Source organism: Notamacropus eugenii, chromosome 2, assembly GCF_028372415.1.
Source record: "Notamacropus eugenii isolate mMacEug1 chromosome 2, mMacEug1.pri_v2, whole genome shotgun sequence".
Taxonomy (NCBI): Eukaryota; Metazoa; Chordata; class Mammalia; order Diprotodontia; family Macropodidae; genus Notamacropus; species Notamacropus eugenii.
In genome coordinates, this window is record NC_092873.1 from 125,375,720 (window position 1) to 125,395,450 (window position 19,731).

A 19,731-nucleotide genomic window follows, 5' to 3' on the forward strand; every position below is an offset into this window, starting at 1 on the left:
GATTGTGGCTTCACAATATTTAAATTGTTTCTGGCTTCTTGGAATATTTTCTCCTTGACCTGGAAGTTCTGAAATTTGGCTATAATTTTCCCGGGAGTTTTTATTTTGGGATCTCTTTCAAGAGATGATCAGTGGATTGTTTCAATTTCTATTTTACTTTCTGATTCAATGATATAAGAACAGTTTTCCTTTATGATTTATTGAACTATGTCTAGGCTCTATTTTTTGCTCATGGCTTTTATATCATCCACTAATTCTTAAATTGTCTCTCCTCAATCTATTTTCCAGATCACTTATGGTTCCAATAACATATTTCACATCTTCTTCTATTTTTTAATTCTTTTAATTTTGTTTTATTGTATCTTGGCATCTCATGGAATCATTAGCTTCCACTTGCGCATTTCTAATTTTTAAGGAATTATTTTCTTCAGAGAGCTTTTGTATCTCTTTTTCTATTTGGCCAATTTCATTTTTTAAAGGTGCTGTTTTCTACATTATTTTTTAACCTCTTTTTACCACATTGTTGACTCTTTTCTTAGTTTTCTTTCATCATCCTCATTTCTTTCCCCAATTTTCCCACTACCTCTCTGATCTTTAAAATCCATTTTAAGCTCTTCCAAGAATTCTTGTTGGGCTCAATTTCTCTTTGAGGTTTGGCTTGGAGCTACTTTGGCGCTGTTATCTTTTTGGTTTGTGTCTTGATCTTGCCTGTCACCATAATTTGTTATGGTCAGGTTGTTGTTAGCTCACTTTCCCTGCCTATTTCTTGACTTTTAACTTCATGAGTAGAATGGGCACTGCCCCAAATTTTAGGTCTCTTGTGCTGTTGTTTTCAGAGTTAGTCACCAATGACTAACTGGTCATCCTCCTCCTGGTACTGGGACTGTGACCAGGTTCCCCCATTCTCTTGCAACCGCAATTGCTAGTGCTTGCCTATTGTGTTGGAATTAAGACTAGGCTGCCTACTCCTCCGTGAATGACCACAAGCATTTCTTTTCACCCAGGAACCCTGTGTCTCTATCGCCACAAGTGAGATTCCCCCTTTTGGACCTGAGACTGTGACCCAGAACTGCGTGTGGGCAGTGTGACAAGATGGTGAACCCAGCACCAACAAAGCAGTCTCCTTCTTAACCAGTTACGTGATTCCCTCACCCCATCCCATTAAGGCCCACTGCTGGCTCTTCAGTGTGGCCTGCACTGCTGTTTTGATTAAAATCTGGCATCTTTTCCTGTTAACAAAATATTTAAAAGAATCAAGCTAGAGGTTTTCTTCAACTTAAACCTGCACACTTGTAATCGTTTTTTTATCTAATGATGAAGCAAGTAAAAACATAGAAAGCAAAGGTGTTCAGTTTGAGTATTTCTATTTTACATATCAATAGAAATGCTATCAATAAAGCATTTTTTAGGCACATATTATGCACCAAGCACTTCACTAAGAGCTGGGGATGCAAAAAGAGGCAAGAGACAGTCCCTGCCCTCATGGAGACAGCAAGCAAACTGATGTACAAACAAGCGATATACAGGCTACATAGGAAATAATTAAAATGAAATCATTCCTGTAGAAGATTAGTTGGGACTTTAAGGAAGCCAGGAAGTGGAGATGTGGAAGAAGAGCATTCCAGCCATGGGGGATAGCCAGAGAAAATTCCCTGAGCAGACAGAGCATCTCAGGGAACCATAAAGAGACCAGTTTCACTGGGTTAAAGAGTACCTAGAGGGGAGTAAGATATAAGACTAGAAAGCTAGGAGGAAGCTTGGTTATGAAGGGCTTTGAAGACAAACATGAAGATTGTATATTTGATCCGGAGGTAATAGGGAGTCACTGAAGTTGGTTGAATCAGGGAAGTGATGTGTTCAGACTTGTGTTTTAGGAAAATGACTTTGGTGGCTGAATGGAGGACTGATTGGAGTAGGGAGAGACTTGATGCAGGCAGACCCACCAGCAATTTAAATAGGATAGAAAAAAATAAATGCCAAAAGAGATTAATGGAAAAGGGGTGAAAATATCTGTGAAAGACGTGGTAGTGTAGCTAGAAAATCAAAAGACTTCAACAAAAGAACTAATTGATACAGTATAAATCAAGTCAAGAAGGTCTAACAGTATGAAACCCATGAAAATTATTTGTCCTTTTACATAGGGTGGAATATAATCAGCTTGAGGGCAGAGATGGGTTCATTTTTGTCTTGGCACCCCAAGCTTCTGGGGATTGTCTTGTAAGTAATAAATGTTTGTTGGGTGAATATAATAATCTTTTCAAATTAACTTATATGCTTAATGCAATAATCAGTGTTGTATAGTGGAAAGACTGATAGACTTGAAGTCTGTAAAGGCTGAGGTTAAATCTTGATTCCAACGTTTAACTCTTCTAAGCCTCAGTTTCTTCATCTGTAAGATGGAGATAAAGCCTATACCTTCATAGGGTGGTTGTGGGTTTCAAATGAAATAATGTACATCAAGTGCCTATGGAAAACCTTAAGCCACATACAAATATCAGCTATAGTTAAGGCTAATCAGAATACCAGCAGATTTCTTTAAAGAATTATATTAAAATGAAATTTATGTGGAAAAATATCAAAGGGACTGATGAGGGTTGATTTGTCCATCCAGACATTAAAATACACAATATATCAGTTTTATGTGATATATAATATTCAACATATATGTATATATGTGTGTGCATATGTATATATATATATACATATATATATATATGTATGCATATATGTCTATGATCAGTCCAGCACCCTGCACCACACATTGCCTTGGTCACTTTCACATCTTGTCTGTCTCTTCTCCTTACAATCACATAGTCTATTAGATGTCAATGTTTGCTGCGAGGGTGCATCCATGAAGTTTTATGGCATTTAGGTAAGTGGAAGACAGTGATGAGAAGGACATGCGATGCACAAGTCTTCAGCAGTAAATGACCATTGCTGTTGCTGTTTCCAACTCCATTCCTCCCTAGGATTCCCCACCAAGTCTGATAATCTGAGCCTACTCTAACATTAAAGTCACCCAGAATTATAAGCTTGTCTTCTTTTGGCACATGGATGATAGGGGTCTCTAGGTCTTGATAAAATTTTTCTTTGACTTCATCAGGGTTCGTCATAGTAGAAGCATAGGCACTGATGATGGTGGCATGGCGTTTTCCTGCGAGTGGCAATCGCATTGTCATGAGCCTGTCATTCACTCCTTTTGTCAGGCATACCAGCTTGCTGATTAGATTAGTTTTGATTGCAAAATGCACACTAGCTTCATGGTGCTCCCCTTCACTGCGCCCTCTCCAGGAAAAGGTGTATCCATTTCCAACTTCAGTAAGCTGACCTTCATTTGCCAACCTTGTTTCACTCAGGGCTGCTATTTGGATGTGATACCTGTTAAGTTCTCTTGCAACAAGAGCAGTTCGTCTTTCGGGTCTACTGGATTTTGTGTTGTCTATAAGTGTATACATGTTCCATGGGCCGATGGTGAGTGGAATCATCTTTGCAGATGTTTTTGTACATTTTGTACACTTTTTGTTTTGTGTTTCAACCACATAGTGGGATTCCCCACCTGCCACAGTAATCCGGCCAGGATTGGGTAAGCAGACAATGTTTAAGGCACCTTTTCTAGCCCCCTTCCTCACACCAGGAGTTGAGCAGTGCTCTCCTTAAAAGGCTGCTCAGACACCCAGGGGGCTGCCGAGTCCCAGCGCTGCTTCCAGTGAGAAAAAACCCTATGGCCTGGGCTGCCTATGCACAGGGTCATGACTACAGCTCCCAGTGTATCTGCACCTGCTGCTTCATCACTTGCCTGTTGCCACAGGACTTTGAGGCATAATAGTAAAGTGGTATGAGTGATGTCTTTTGATTTGTGCTTAAGTTGGGTTTAAGTGAGGCAGAGTTGCATGAAGTTGTCAACCTCACTTTCTCCTCCAGAGTCATCATAATCTAGTGGCAGGACAGAGTCAACAAGACAGGCATAGCTCAGGATGCAATGGATGATGACCTCAGCATCTTCCATATCTAACCAAGCTCTAAGTGCTCCACATCGCCTGCTTCAGCTGCCTTCATGGCCATTGGAACAAACTGTTCTCATCTGCCCATTTCACTAGGGAAAGTCTTCACATGCTTGGGGTAGACACCCCCCTAACTCACCAATAGGTTTGAGACCCCTTGGTTACCCTCAACCTGGTTTGGCCTATCTGCCAAAATGGTTTATTGGGGTGTGGCTGCTGTGCATGCTGAAGCTTCATGGAGCCACAGGTGAAAGTTGAGTGGAACAGGTCGACACCAAAGGTGGAAAGAGCCCCAAAAAGGGCTCAGCAGCCATCACACCAAAGGTACCGATCCTCCCTGAACACACCCTACTGAGCCAAACAGGATCAATGAGTTGCCCAAGGTCCTTCCTGCTTGTGTCTGAGGCCACATTTGAATTCACATCTTCTCAGCATTCTATCTACTGCAACACCTAGCAGTCTAGCTATGTAGTGTTAAGCAGAACAGATCAAGGTAACATGAGTTCCCAGAAATATATGTATGTGTGTGTATATATGTATGTATGTGTATATATGTGCATATATCCAATCCAGTAAGCATTTACTAAGTACCCATGATGTACCAGATATTGTGATGTGTTGGGGACACAATAAAAAGACAATCCCTGCCATCGATGAGCTTATAACCTAAAGGATGAAGATATGTGTGTGTGTGTATACATACACACATATATACGTTGTGTGTGTGTTTTCTCCAGTATTTCCTAAAGTCCATGATTTTATTGGTGTAATACTCCTTGCATTGATCTAGAACATAACTCTTCTTTGCTTTTGGAAAATCAACAAAACAAAATAGAGATTCCAAAAATAAAACCAAGTATATACATGAGTTTAGTATTTGCTAAGTTTCTGTAAAACTGAAAAAAAGTTATAAATATTTTAAAAAACTCAATAGTATATCTACATATACACATATACATGCCCTCCATCACCTGGAGTATTGAGTTTAGTTCTGCACCACCATTTAAGAAGGACTGTTTTAAGCTAAAGAGTATCTAGAAGGAGGCACCAGTGTGGTAAAGAATCAAAGATATGAGGATTGGGGGAGATTTTTTTCAAATATTTGAAGAGCTGTCATGTGGGAGAGGGATTGGATTGGTTCTCTTTAGCCCCTGGTAGCCAAAACGGGAGCAATAGGCAGGAAATTTCAGAGACAAATTTTTCCTTGATGTCAAAAAAAAAAAAAGTTCCTAACAGCAGAGCTTATCTGCTCTGCCTCAAGAGGTGGACAGTTCCCCCTCCTTGGAGGTCTTCAATTAGAGGGTGGATGATCACTTGTCAGGTATATTTTAGTGGAGATTCCTTTTGAATATGAGTTGGATTCAAGCATGTGCTGGATCCAGTTGGCTCTTCAAAGCCAATTGTTAAATTTTTAGTGGGAGCGTTTTCACCTCAGAAATCTGCAAATTCTTCAAATCAGAGCTTGATTTATTATTTTGTTGATTGTCAAGATTTATGAAAGTGATGGAGAAATTGTTAATAATGCAGATTAAACTTTAAAATGTGATCTCCATATATTTTTTCTTCCGGTAGCCAGTTGTTAAATATTTACCAGGGCATTCCTAGTTGGACTGGAATAGATAGCTGCTAACTACATATGACTACAACAAAGTAAACAGAACACAACAAGAAAAAATTAAAACTGAATGTTATGTGATTATAATGATCAAATGGTACAAAAGAAGAGATATGAAAATGCACACACACGTACACACACCCTTCTTTACAAAAATTGAAGGTTAAGGTTATGGAGTATCACATACAGTTGGACTAAAGTGATCTATTGGTTAATTATGTTGAACTTTTTTTTATTCTTTGTTAAAAAGAATGGTTCTCTGGGTGAAAAAAAGGGAGGGATATTAGGAGATGAAGGTGATACAAAAAGAAAAGTTATCAATAAAGTTTTTTTTTTTTACAGCAAAACAACTAAACCTTTCACACTCTTTGGCCCAACAATCACACTTTTGGGAATATACTCTCACAGAATCGAAAGGCAGAAATGAAATTTCAATATGTAACAAAATATTCATAGCAAAATTCTTTGGTAGCCAAGAACTAGAAACAAAATGGGTCTTCTTAGACTGTTAAGTAGCTAAGATAACAACAATTCTAAGTCATATGAGTACAATGGAAAATTATTGTACAGTAAGAAATGATGACTGAAGAATTCAGAGAAAAATGGGAAAACTTGTAAGAACTGAAACAGAACAAAATATGCAGAACCTACAAAAATGCAAATCAACCAATAATTAAAAAGAAGCTGAACTTTGAGCAAGAGAAAAGCCACTGAAGGTACCAGAGAAGATATAATGAATTATACGTCCTCACTGTAGAGAAATAGGGGACCACTAGGAAAGAATAGGATATGCGATGCCAGAAAGAGGTCTCTACAAGAGGTTTTTGATTATTTTTCTTTTGTACAAGGGAAGGTTCAATATAGAAGGAGTATGAGAAATGGCTAATGTAATGACAAAAGGCATAAGTAAAATGTATATTAAAATATAAGAATAAAAAAATAATAGATTGAGGAAAAGGATCATGGTCAACATAACAGATTAAAAACAATACCTAAATTTTATAAATTTATAAAACTGTTAAAATTCAATATCTAGTGAATAATCAATGGGAATAAGATGATTTTTAAGAGGAAATACAAATGGTAAGTAATCACTTAATGTTTAATCTCACTAATAAAAAAATACACTCCAACAATTTTGAGGTACCATCCCAATCTCAAACTGACAAAGTAACAATACAAGACTGGTTCAACTGTGTAGAGAAGTATATTCATACGTTACTGATGGAATTTCAAATGTTGATACTTCAGCCTCTTGAGAAGTAATCCAGCATTATGCCATGGGAGTTATTAAAAAAATCACATTCTGATTTAATATTCTCTTTATTGGGAAAACAGAATATTATCAAAAAGAAAAGTGAGCTGTTAGTTCAAATACATCTATTGCAGCATTATTTATAATTGTGAAAATTGACAAAAATCTAAATGTCAAAGGGGAAATGATTTAATAGATTGCTATGTCAATGTAATATAATGCATCATGCAATTAAAATGAGTAAGTCTGAAGAATACAAATATAGAAAGATGAAATAATGTGTAAGTTAAGAACAGTATATACTTAGATTATATATAACCAAAAAATGTATAAAGAGAAATAATAAAGAATAGATAAAAGGGACAATAAGAAGGAAAAGGAATTGGCATTTACATGGTGCCTATAGTGTCTCAAGTATCGTGCTAAGTACTTTAACAAATATCTCATTTGATCTTCACAACAATCCTTCAAAGCAGGTACTATTATTATCCCCATTTTACAGTAGAGAAAACTGAGGCAAACAGTGATTAAGTGACTTGCTCAAGGTCATATAGTTAGTAATTATCTGAAGTTGGATTTCCATTCAGATCTGTTCTGACTCCAGGCCAGAGCTCTATCCACTGTATCACCAAACTGCCTCCAAAGGGCATACATGTATTCTTAACAAAACCAGGTGGGCCACAGGGAGAAACTGGTGTGGACATTTTGTTTGTTGAACGGTATTTTTTTTTTTTTGGCATTAATGGTCATAAAACTACGTTTTAATTGATTCTGTTGATATTTGAGGTTAAGTTCATAATAAATAATGAAAAAAAGGAAAGGGCCAATATGCGAAGCTTTTGTTTCATTAAGCAGAGAAACTTCTATGGCTAGTCCATAGGCTATCTGAATTTTGTTGAGATAACATGACACATTGTTGGATATTCGAGACAAGTCCTAAGGCATCTCCATTAAACTATGTTAGCTACAACACTTATTTGTATTATTTTTCTTATTAGGAAGAATTAGTAATTAAAATTACTTCAGTGAGAATGAATGGAACTGAAGCAGATCCTCAATACTGAAGTTTACAAAACCAGTGGATTAAGGGAACCTTAGAGAGTTTTTCATATTTCCCCCCTCTTTTCACTCCCACCCTTCTCAGGGCCCCAGGCCTGATATTCTGGCACCAGTGTTCACCTCTGGGAATTAGAGAACAGAAAAATTCCAGTGGCAGGTAAGTTGTAATCAAGTCAGTAGCCTTTATTAAGGGCTTTACACCATTCTAGTCAGGGCAGTTAGGTGGCTCATCGGAGAGAGTTTGTGACATAGAGGAGTCAGGTAGACTCCCGTTTCTGAGTTCCAATAAGGCCTCCGACACTAACTAGTTGCATGACCCTACGTAAGTCACTTGATCCTTTTTGCCTCGGTTTCTTATCTTTAAAATGAGCTGAAGAATTCATTTTAATTCTTCCATGCAACATGACTAAGGTGAAAATGTATTTAATAAGAATGTATGTGTAGAACCTATATAAGATTGTCTCCTGGAGAGAGAAAGGAGGGGGAAGGTGGAAAAGGGAGGGGGAAAAAGCTAAGATATATATGGAAGGGATTGTAGAAAACTGAGAACAAATTAATTAATAAAAAAATAAAATAAAATGAACTGGAGAAGGACATGGCAAACCACTCAAGTATCTTTGCTAGAAAACCCCAAATGGGTTCACAAAGAGTCAGACATGACTGAACAACTTGTTCTGGTCACTGTGCTAAACGTTGGGGATGCAAAGAAAACCACCAACACGCCCTCTGCTAGCAAGGAGCTCACATTCTAGCCGGGGTGACCACATACAACTTTTTTCATTCCAGATGGACAGTGGAGCCTGAGAAAGGCCTTCTGGGGTAGGCGGGATGGGAGCTGAGTTCTAAAGGAAGCCGGGAAGCACAGGTGAGAAGTGGAGGTTCCGAGTATTGGGGAGAGGGGAGTGGAGAGAAGGGGATGGGGCAGCTAACGAAAATAGACAATACAGTATTGTTTTGGAAATATTTCTAGCCTTTTACTGCCATCGCTTCACGCCTTTTTCCCAGCCTTAAGTCAGATAATATAAGATGAAATTATCTTTTCCTTGTTATTGATTTAGGAGCACTTAAGGGTCCTATACGATTATTTAACTCTTTAAACTTCCGATGGGTCTCAGATCTCCTCCCTTTGGGGAGTTAGTTTCGTGAAGACTCTGGAAGCATGGGGAACTGACTGTCCGAGGTGCTTAAGTTCATGCCACAGCTCTGAGTGGCTTATTTAAATCTTTGGTCTTTCCAACAGCCCTGTTACATTTCCCCTTGAACCCCAGACAGCCCCGAAGGTGATTTCCATGGAGTTTTCACGCGAGGAGAACAGCCCCCTGAATTCAGCCCACTGCCATGCCCACTGGAAGGAGACCATCCCAGCTTGGCAGCTGTCACGTCCTCCCACCTCCTTGGCTGGCCCCTGGGCCTCCCACCCGTGCCCTTCCCAGGGGCAGGCACGCTGCCTCCTCCCCCACGCAGAACCCCGCGGGGCCGGCTGGGGTATGGAGGTGAGTGGCGGAGGGGGCGGGGGGCACCGGCCGGCCGGGCTCCGTGTCCTTCTTTGGCCATGTTGCCCGCGGCCTCTCATTGTAGGCGTCAGAGGGAGGAGGTGTCCGGAGCTGCCACTAGCGCGCGGCTGCCCGGGGGGGCAGGAGGGAGGGAGGAGGACAGCAGGGAGGTGGCACCACCGCAGTCGCGTAATCCCTTCCTCCTCCTTCCTGCAGCCACCGCTGCCGAGCTGCCCCATGGCTCAGGCGAAGATCAACGCGAAAGCCAACGAGGGCAGGTTCTGCCGCTCCTCCTCCATGGCCGACCGCTCCAGCCGCCTGCTCGAGAGCCTGGACCAGCTGGAGCTCAGGTGAGCCGGCCGGGGGGGCCCGCGTGCCCACGGCTCCCGTCCCGTGCCCGCGCTGCCCGCTGGCCGCCCCGGAGCCCCCCGGGCCGGAGCTGGAGCCAGCCTGCCCCCGTGGCAGGGGGCGGTTTGGGGGACGCTGGCACCTTTAGAGAGAGGGCACACTTTGGGGAAGGAGAGAGAGACGGGGTGGGGGCCGGAGGAGAACCAAGTGGAGCATCTCTGGCACTGTTTTGCCCTTTGGGGGTCCATCTCCATAATGGGGCGGTGTGGCGTAGTGAATAGAGAGCCGACTTCCAGGGCAGCAAGACTTGGGTTCGAGTCCTGCCCCTGAAGCACTTGCGACCCGTACAGTCTTGGTGCGTGTTGCCCCCGCCGTTAGAACGTGTGTTCCTTTAGGGCAGGAACCATGTAGATTTTTGTCTTTTTGCCATTCTGTGTATCCTCGGCGCTTAGCACAGTGCCTGGCACGAAATAAGCGCCTGATAAGTCCAAGCTTGCTGACCGACTCCCAGAAATCCCCCAGCCTCATTGCTTTATGCAGCTCACTAAGACTATTTCGCCACATTCGTGAAATCAGATTGGTCAGGAACCGAAACTGAGGTTTGCAACAGTGGGATCTCTTGGTGTGGAAATGTTACCCCTGCTGCCCCATTCCCTCATGAAGACATACAACTCAGGTACTCAAGAGGGGCACTGAGAGATAAAATGGTTTTTGTCTGTGGATTTAAACCCAGATTTTCCGGGCTCCAAGGCCAACCCTGTATCTTGTATGCTACTGTCTTGGTGAAATGCTTATGCCAGATAAAATCTGGGTAACTTCATTGTTTGAGCATTCTTTAGGGTGGTTTGGCCACTTTTACAGTCCCATTCCCATGATCCTTTTGGACATCTGAATGTGGTATTTAGAAAAAAAAACAGATGGCAAAATCTACTGTGACATCATCTGACTGATTATAGGTTTCAACATCTGATTTTGAAGTGCTCTTTTAATGTCTTTTATATTCACTTGGTTGCTGCTCTTTCTTCTTTAGTGGAGTTTATACATAGTCACTGATACAGGGTGTCCCAAAAGTTTTAGGGCAGTTGTAATCTTTTTAAGAGCTTAGCACTGCTCTAAATTTTTGTAACACCCTGTAGATTGGTCACTAAAGGTTTATTCACTCCAAAGAGAAGGTTATCCAAAAAAGCATGTTGAGTAGCTTCCACTGGGACTAGTTAACAATGTGTGGAGAGAATAAACTGATTAATGCTACTTTTCTCATGCTAGCGTAGCACCACTTTGTACTATTTGGGCCTTTTATTCATAATCTGCCATTCTGGCCTGCTGTTGTAGAGTTATTCACAAGGGTTTGATGTTTGTGTGTCTGTTTACTTTTCTAGTGACTGTAGCCTTCTCTAACACTTAGGAATAGATTTGTACAAAAATTTTAAACTGTTAGCTAGTAACAGTGTTTTCTATAAGAAAATAATGTATATTTATCATAATGTCCTTGGTGATTTTTTTTAAGCTTTTATGGCATAAACTTTAATCATAAGCAGTTATAGCTAAACTAAAATTCCTTTAATATATATTTACTTTTTATTTATAAAACAAGATAAAGTATACATAAAATGCTGTGCAGATCTTAAAGTACTAAAAATGTAAGCTATTTTTAAAGCAACAGTAACATTTGCATAGCAGTGTGCAAGGTTTGCAAAACACTTTGCATACATTATGTTATTTGATTCTCACAATTATCCTGTAAAGTAGGTGCTATTATTATTCCCTTTACAGATGTGGAAACTGAGGCAGAGTGAGGCTGACTTGGCCAGGGTCATATAACTAATATCTGAGGCAGGATTTGAAACTAGGTCTTCCTTCTTGCAGCTGAGCCGCACAGCAGATAGAAATGCTGGGCCTGGAATCAGGAAGACCTGACTTCAAATTTGTGCTGACACTATCCACTTTTGTAGCCCTGGGCAAATCTCTATAGTGGCTTCAGTTTTATGCTGTAAAATGAAAATATTAATAGCGCTTACCTTGCTGGGGTACTTAGCACTGTGCCTGACATGCAGTAGGTGCTACATAAATGTTTATCCCCTTCCTGACTCCAAAGTCCAACACCATCCGTTGTGCCATTGAGCTGCCTACTATGTAGCAAGGGATAAATCCTTCATTTATAAAAAGATGTATAGGATTAATGAATATGTTCTCCTAGAAACTGAGGCTTGTGGCATTGTTAACCTAAGTACCAATGAGCCAGAAAGGGAGAGGAACCGATTTTCTATTCTCAATTTTAATGGCAATGGCAGAAACTACTATTTCTAGGTCTTTACCTTTCTTCCATCTTTGCTCAGGATAAAACCCAGGAGGAATTGAAAATTCATGAGAATGAACACAATAAATATAGGCTTAGTTAACAGCTTTCTACTGGAGGTTCTACAAAATGGGCAATCCTGATTCTGATAATTGACCTTTGAAATAAGATAAAAAACCAGAGTTCTTCTAACTTGGTCTCCTCATTTTCTGTCAGTAGAATTATATGCTGAGCTGTAACTAGACTGAGACCACCATTTCTTGGTATTAAAATTTAGAGGGTATTGTCAATATTTGCAGGCCTTCAGTGTTATAGACCTTAGAACCTAATTAACAAGAATAATTAATTAGTTCAAGTATGTTTGTCCTTTGTTGCCAAAGAAGACCATACTGTCAGAGAAATGATGACATGACTTGCACTTGACTTTGATTTGAGTGAGGGAGGGCTGTGCAGGTCACCAGCCTCACTTCTCCTCCAGAGCCATCTGAATCCAGTGACCAGACATTCATCAGGATGACTGGAGATGACCCAGGATGAGGCAAGTGGGGTTAAGGTCTCACAGATACTGAGTGTCAAGAGTCTGAGGTGAGATTTGAATTCAGGTCCTCCTGACTCCTGTACTGGTGCTCTATCCAGTGCACCACTTAGCTGCCCCTAATTAGTTCAAGTAGGAAGTTACCAGATGGCTGTGCTTCCCATTGGGCATTCCAGGTGTGCTGCTTCCAGTCCTGGCCTCACCATGCTCCCATCCCCTTCAGGCAGCCTTCTCTATCAGTGACCTTGCCTTATCCTAGGGTCTCTAAACACCCTGGTGCCTGACCACTCAGTTTGCCTCAGCCCCCAAACTGATACTTATTGCTCTGATTATGTATATCCTTATGTATCAAATAACCCTGATAACTTCCCTGTTTGACAAAAATTTGGGATACCCCTTTAACAGTTTTAAGAGCTTGTTATTCTAGACTGAGAAACAAAAGATTTTTTTTTAAAAGGTGGTAAGAGTATTTTTAATAGCATTACTGAAAACCCATCCTTTCTATGCCCTTGTTTCTACATACTGAGTCATTCTCTCCAAACTTAGACTTTTAAAAATAAATAGTATTGTTTTAATTAACTCTTAAAATGTGGTGGATGCTCCCTGCATAATAAAGACCAATTTACAGTGTCTACTCATGAGGTCTTATGTGTAATCCTATCCTGTACTAACCTGTATATGCTGTTGCAGCCCTTGGAAGTTTCACAGACTAGATTAAAGGGTTTGCTCTTTTTATAAGGTACAAGCCCTAATTAAATATTCACAACCTCATATTTGAACTGTTTTTATCTTAATCAGCAACTCGTTTCATCACTAACTAAAATCTTATCCAGCTACTTAAAATACTAATAATAACTAAGATTATATGACAGAATTTCAAAAATTGATTTTCCCTTGGATACTTGCATGGACTGGATGATTTCAGAAGTCTCTTCCAATGTCTCATGTACATTGTGGTTAAGGAATTTTCAGGAGACATATTTCATGACTAACAATAATGTAATGGATGTAATCAGAATATTACCTCCACATGCATTACAATAATAACTCATTGTACGTTAAAGTTTAAAGAACTTCCCTCCAAACAACATTGTGAACTGGGTAGCACAAATGTTATTACCCCCATTTTGCAGGAGAGGAAGCTAAGACCTGTAGAAATAAAGTGTCATACTCATGATTATGTAGGCAACAGAGTAAGGCAGCATGCCTCAGTCAAGTCTCTAGACCATGTTTCTCCTCTCTCTACTCCCACAGATGCCATCCTAGTTCAGGCATCATATGTCTCCCAGACCATTGCAATAACCTTCCCACTGGTCCCCCACTTCAAGTCCCTCTCCACTATAACCATCTTCCACCTAGGTGTCAAAGTGATTTATTCAATGCAACTAAAGCTGTAATAGTGTAAAACTGCACTAAGTGTAAATTCTTCTGTTTGGCATGTAAAAACCCTTCACAATCTGATCCCACTTTACCTCTCCAACAATCTTATATATGTATTACCCTTCTTCAGGAGTCTATCTAAATAGGCCTTCATATGCAGCGCTCCATCTCACATCACTGTGGCCTTTTACAGGCGGCCGTCTATATATGTATGTACAAAATAGAGCCCTTATCATTTTTAAAATTAATTTATTTTTGGTTTTCAACACTCACTTTTATAAGATTTTGAGTTCTAGAATGTTCCCCTTTCCCCTACCCAAGACAGCATGAAATCTGAAATAGGCTATACATGTACAGTCATATTAAACATATTTCCACATTAGTCATGTTGTGAAAGAAGAAAGGGAAAAACTCTGAGAAAGAAAAAATAAAAAGAAAGAAAATAGCAGGCTTCAATCTGCATTCGAACTCCAGTTTTTTCTCTGGATGTGGATAGTATTTTCTCCACCATGAGTCTTTTTGAATTGTCAGATCATTGCTTTGCTGAGAAGAGCTAAATTTATCAAGTTAGTCATCACAAAATGTTGCTTTTATGTGTACCGTGTTCTCCTGGTTTTTCTCACTTCACTCAGCATCAGTTCATGTAAGTCTTTCCAGGTTTTTCTGAAACCTAGCTGCTCATCATTTCTCATGGAACAATAGTATTCCATTATATCCATATACTACAGCTTGTTGGGCCATTCCTCAGTTGATGGACATTCCCTCAATTTCCAATTCTTTGCCACTACAAAAAAGAGCTGCTATAAATATTTCTGTACATGTGGGTCCTTTTCCCCTTTTTTTTTTTTAATGATCTCTGGGATACAGACCTAGTAATGGCATGCTAGATCAAAAGGTATAAGCACCATTTTATCGCCCTTTGGGCATAGTTCCAAATTGTTCTCCAGAATGGTTGGATCAGTTCACAACTCTACCATAATGTGTTAGTGTTTCAATTTTCCCACATCTTCTCCAATATTTATCATTTTCCTATTTTGTCATGTTAGCCAATCTTATAGGTGTGATGTGGTACTTCAAAGTTGTTTTAATTTGCGTTTCTGTAATCAATAGTGACTTAGAGCATTATTATATGACTATAGATAGCTTTGATTTCTTCATCTGAAAACTGCCTGTTTATATCCTTTAACCATTTATCAGTTGGGGAATGACTTGTATTCTTATAAATTTGATTCAGTTCTCTATATATTTTAGAAGTGAGGCCTTTATCAGACACACTGGCTATAAAAATTGTTTCCCAGCTTTCTGCTTCCCTTCTAACTTGGTTGCATCGACTTTGTGCAAAAACTTTTTAATCTAATGTAATCAAAACCATCCATTTTGCATTTCATAATGTTCTCTATCTCTTGTTTGGTCATAATTCTTTCCTTTTCCATGGATGTGACAGGTAAATTATTCCTTACTCTCCTAATTTGCTTATACCCTTTATGTCTAAATTGTGCACCCATTTTAACCATATCTTGGTATACAGTGTAAGATGTTGGTCTATGTCTAGTTTCTGCCATACAATTTTCCAGTTTTCCCAGCAGTTTTTGTCAAATAGTGAGTGCTTATTCCAGAAGCTGGAGTCTTTGGATTTATCAAACAGTAGATTACTACAGTCATCGACAACTGTGTCTTGTGTAACTAACCTGTTCTACTGATCCACTACTCTATCTCTTAGCCAGTACCAAGTATTTTTGATGACTGTTGCTTTGTAATACAGTTTCAGATCTGGTACTGCTAGGCCACCTTCCCTTGTATTTATTTTCTAAGAAATGGAAGTGAGGGTGGAGTGCATTGTGGGTTTGGAGGACAGCAGTGTTCATGAAGAGGCTTAATGTATAAGGTAATAATGTTTAATATAAAATTTTGGAATAATCTCTTTGTTCTCTCTGAAGCAAACTCAGAGAGTGCCTCTTCCTATGTCGGTGGGAGCCAGCCAAGGCTGACTCTGCATTCCTTGGGAGACCTTTGACCTGGGACGCTGTCTTGAGTGATGGGACTTTCCTTTGTGTCTTGTTATCTATAGACACATACTATGTTATGGCATATTAATGGTAAAGAAAATATAGACATCTTAGGTCATAATTGAACTTTGTTTACCCTTTCCTATGTCAGTTATCTGTTTAGGGCAGGAAGGCTGCCACTCACTAGTGATGGGATTTCCTTCCTTATCACCAAGACCTATGTTTACTCAGCCTGGAATCGCAAGGCCTGACCAACATTACTTTGTTAATTGTCTTGTCTTACTAAATTTATGATTTGTTCAACTAGGAGAGTTCCTTCCTCTCAGCAAAATGCATATAAGCCAGAAGATTTCTGCACTGGGTAGCCAGAACATTTCTGGCTCCATAATGCATTATGTTACTGTTTTCTTTAATAGGGAATTGATGAATTAATTAGTTAAATTATAAAATGTATGCATTTAGCCTGTTGCCTTTTCTTTAACCAAGTTTTTAGGTCAACAAAGGAGAATGGAAAGGTAGATTGGGAAAGGCTTTAAAGGTGAAACAGAGAGAGGTTTATATTTGGTCCTAGAGGTAACGGAGCCACTGGAGTTGTAGGGTAGGGGAAAACTTGGTCAGACCTGCAATTTTGGAAAACTATTTTGCCACCTATGTGGTAGATAATTTGAGTGGGGAGAGACTTGAATCAAGAAGAACAGTATGTACATGTGTGCGAGTGTATGCACATCTGTGTGTATATATATATATATATATACACACACACATATATATACACACACACACATATATATACACACACACATATATATATATATATATACACACACATATAAATAGAAATATCTCTACTATATAAATATATAGGACATACGGACATATTTGGCTGTGTATATATGTCTCAGGTCAGAGACTGTTTTACTTTTGTCTTTGTATCCCCAGCATTTAACACCTGGTGGATTATTGATAAATGCTTGTTGATTGATTAATATTGACTGTAACCCTGGGCATATCACAGTCTCTCAACAGAAGACTGTTAGTTGCAGAATAGGTGCTCCTATATACTGGTAAAGGGACTTCCTTCAACCAATGAAGTCACAAGTCCTGTCTTAAAAAAAGTATCAGAGCTAGAATTTCAGCTCAAGTTTGGAACTCTTTCTAATACATTTAAAGTACTTTCTCTTGAACTTGGCACTAAAAGAAGAATTGACTTATTTTAAAATGTCTTCTAGGACATATTATGTTACACATACTTATTACAAACATACATACATTCTCATCTATAACCTGAAAATTTATATATCTTCAAAAAGTAAGCCATTTTAATTCTTTCAAGAGGGATAAGGCCTATTCAAAGTGAGTTAGCTGTGTGCTATTTGATTACATTATTTTCTAATTAGGAGAATAGGAGCCAACATTTTTTGCAATTCTAAAAATCTTGTTCTTTTTTTAAAAAGAGTCATTAGTACTAATTATTCATTGTATTCACGTTTGATAAATGTAAACCATGGTATGATTATTGAAACATAAAGGATTAGCTTACAAATCATGCCTGATTTAGGCCTTCATTTGAGAAAAACTGCTGATTAGCACTATGCCTAATCAGTTGTTTCAAGGAATTTTCCATTAATTCAGGATGTGGCAAATTTTAGTTTTCTTTCTGAAAACTTACTGGAGAATGAAATTAGAAGAGTTTCACATCTATGGAATAAGTAAGATATAAAAGCAATTTGATGTTTTGACCCTACAAACGCTAAATTAAGGTGACTTTAAAAAGTAAATTTACTTCAATTTGAAATAAATAACCAAGCTAAATTGAACTAGAAATAGAATAGTGTAAAAGAGCACTTGCTCTAGAATCAGGGAATTGGGGTTCAATCCTAGCTCTGATCATGAGCAGTTCATGTCACTTCTCTGAGCTTTGCTCATCTGTAAAATGTGAATAGTGACACTTGTGCTCCTTACTTCATGGCGTCATTGTGCTGACAGTGCACAGTAAACTTGGAAGCTCTATGAAAATGTGAAGGAGTGAACCTGAAAGCACATGAGTGATGATTGCATCCAAGAGAAAAAAAAGAACTGGGAATGAGGTTAGCTCTAGGCAAAATCAAGGGGACGGTGTTTTACTGTATCTATCTTACCTATCCACAGATACCTCTACCATAGTAGTGTTTTAAATCATATATATTACGTATACATTTACACACATATACATATATGTATATATTCTATACCTCAATAGAATATAAACTCCCTGAGGACAAGAACTTTCCCCATTGTCTAGCATAGTGCGTGGCATATACTGTAGCAGGCATTTAATGTACGTGTTCATTAATACATTGTTCTGCTTTTTTTCTACCAAAAAGAATGGGTTAAGAGTTCTTAATCTGGTGGTCTGTAGATAGATTTCAGGGGGTCCATGGGAAAAATGGGGAAAATTATGTCTTTATTTTAATATAATTGGCTTCCTTTGTAATATTCTACATTTAAAAACACTGTTCTGAAAATTGGGCCATAGGCTTTACCAGACTGCCAAAGGGGTCTATGACAGATATTGGGGTGAATTCCCTCCATTGGCACAGATGGCAATTCATTTCTCATCCTGTGGTTCTTGCCCATGTGGAATCCATCCAGTATTCTGGACATGTTCCTCGAGGTCAGGGGTTCTTAACTTTTTCTGTGTCATGGACTCCTTTGTGCTAAGTGCTGGGAATACCACAATACAGTCTCATTTTTCAATGAAGGGAGACAACATGCAAACAACTATGAACAGATTAGATATATGCAGAACAAATTGGAGATAAGTTCAAAGGGAAGGCACTTAAGGTTAGGGAAAGGCTTCTCGCAGAAGGTGAGACCTGAAGGAAGCCAGGAAGAGGGAGGTAAGGAAGTGGAGTATTCCAGGAATGTTGTGACAGCCAGTGAAAGAGTTGGGAGATAAAATGTGATATAGGAGGAACAACAAGGGGGACCAACCAGTGTCACCCATGGGATCTGTGAAGGAGGAGAGTAAGGTGTAAGACTGGAAAGAGAAGAGGGTCTAGGTTATGATGGGTTTTAAAAGCCAAACAGGATTTTACATTTGATCCTGGAAGTAATAGGGAACCACTGGAGTTGAGTGAGTAAGGGAGTGACATGGTCAGACCTTTAGGAAGATTAATTAGGAAGATTAATTTGACAGCTGAGTGAAGGATGGTCTGGAGTGGGGAGAGACTTGGGGCAGGGAGACCAACTAGCAGACTACTGTAATAATGCAGATATGAGGTGATGAAGGCCTAGAGGAGGCTAGTGACAGTGTCAGAGAAAAGGAGAGGGCATATTCAAGATAGAAACCAGGGGTATGTTAAGAGAGCCAATTGTCAAATTTTCATTGTGATCATTTACACATCAGCAAATGAAAAGCAACAAATCAAGGCTTGATTTATTGTTTTGTTGATTGTCGAGACTTAAGAAAGAGTTGAAGAAAATGTTGACATCCCAGATTGAACTTAGAAGTATGTCATATGTACTTTAAGTTGTTAAAACAACAGGACTTGGCAAATGTTTGATATGGAGGAGGTCAGTGAAATCACTCATTGAATAAAGTACGGAAGAGGGAGGCAGTATAGTATAGTAGTGAAGTTATGTGTTAGGTTTGGAATCAGAGGATCTTAGTTTGAATTCTGTTTCAGCCACATATTAACGGCGTAACCCTGTGCAAACCACTTAATCTCTTTGGGATTCATCCATAAAAAGGGGGTTGGGCT

General features: G+C 39.2%; 1 protein-coding gene across 1 annotated transcript in view; it reads left to right on the forward strand.

The window, feature by feature from the left end:
• The first annotated feature begins 9,175 nt into the window (after positions 1-9,175).
• Positions 9,176-19,731, forward strand: part of BAG2 (BAG cochaperone 2) — a 32,776-nt gene continuing 22,220 nt past the window's right edge. The window contains exons 1-2 of the mRNA XM_072642537.1: positions 9,176-9,423; positions 9,640-9,773. Of these exons, the coding sequence (XP_072498638.1) occupies positions 9,220-9,423; positions 9,640-9,773 (338 nt within the window). The 5' untranslated portion in view covers positions 9,176-9,219. The remainder of the gene's footprint in view (positions 9,424-9,639; positions 9,774-19,731) is intronic.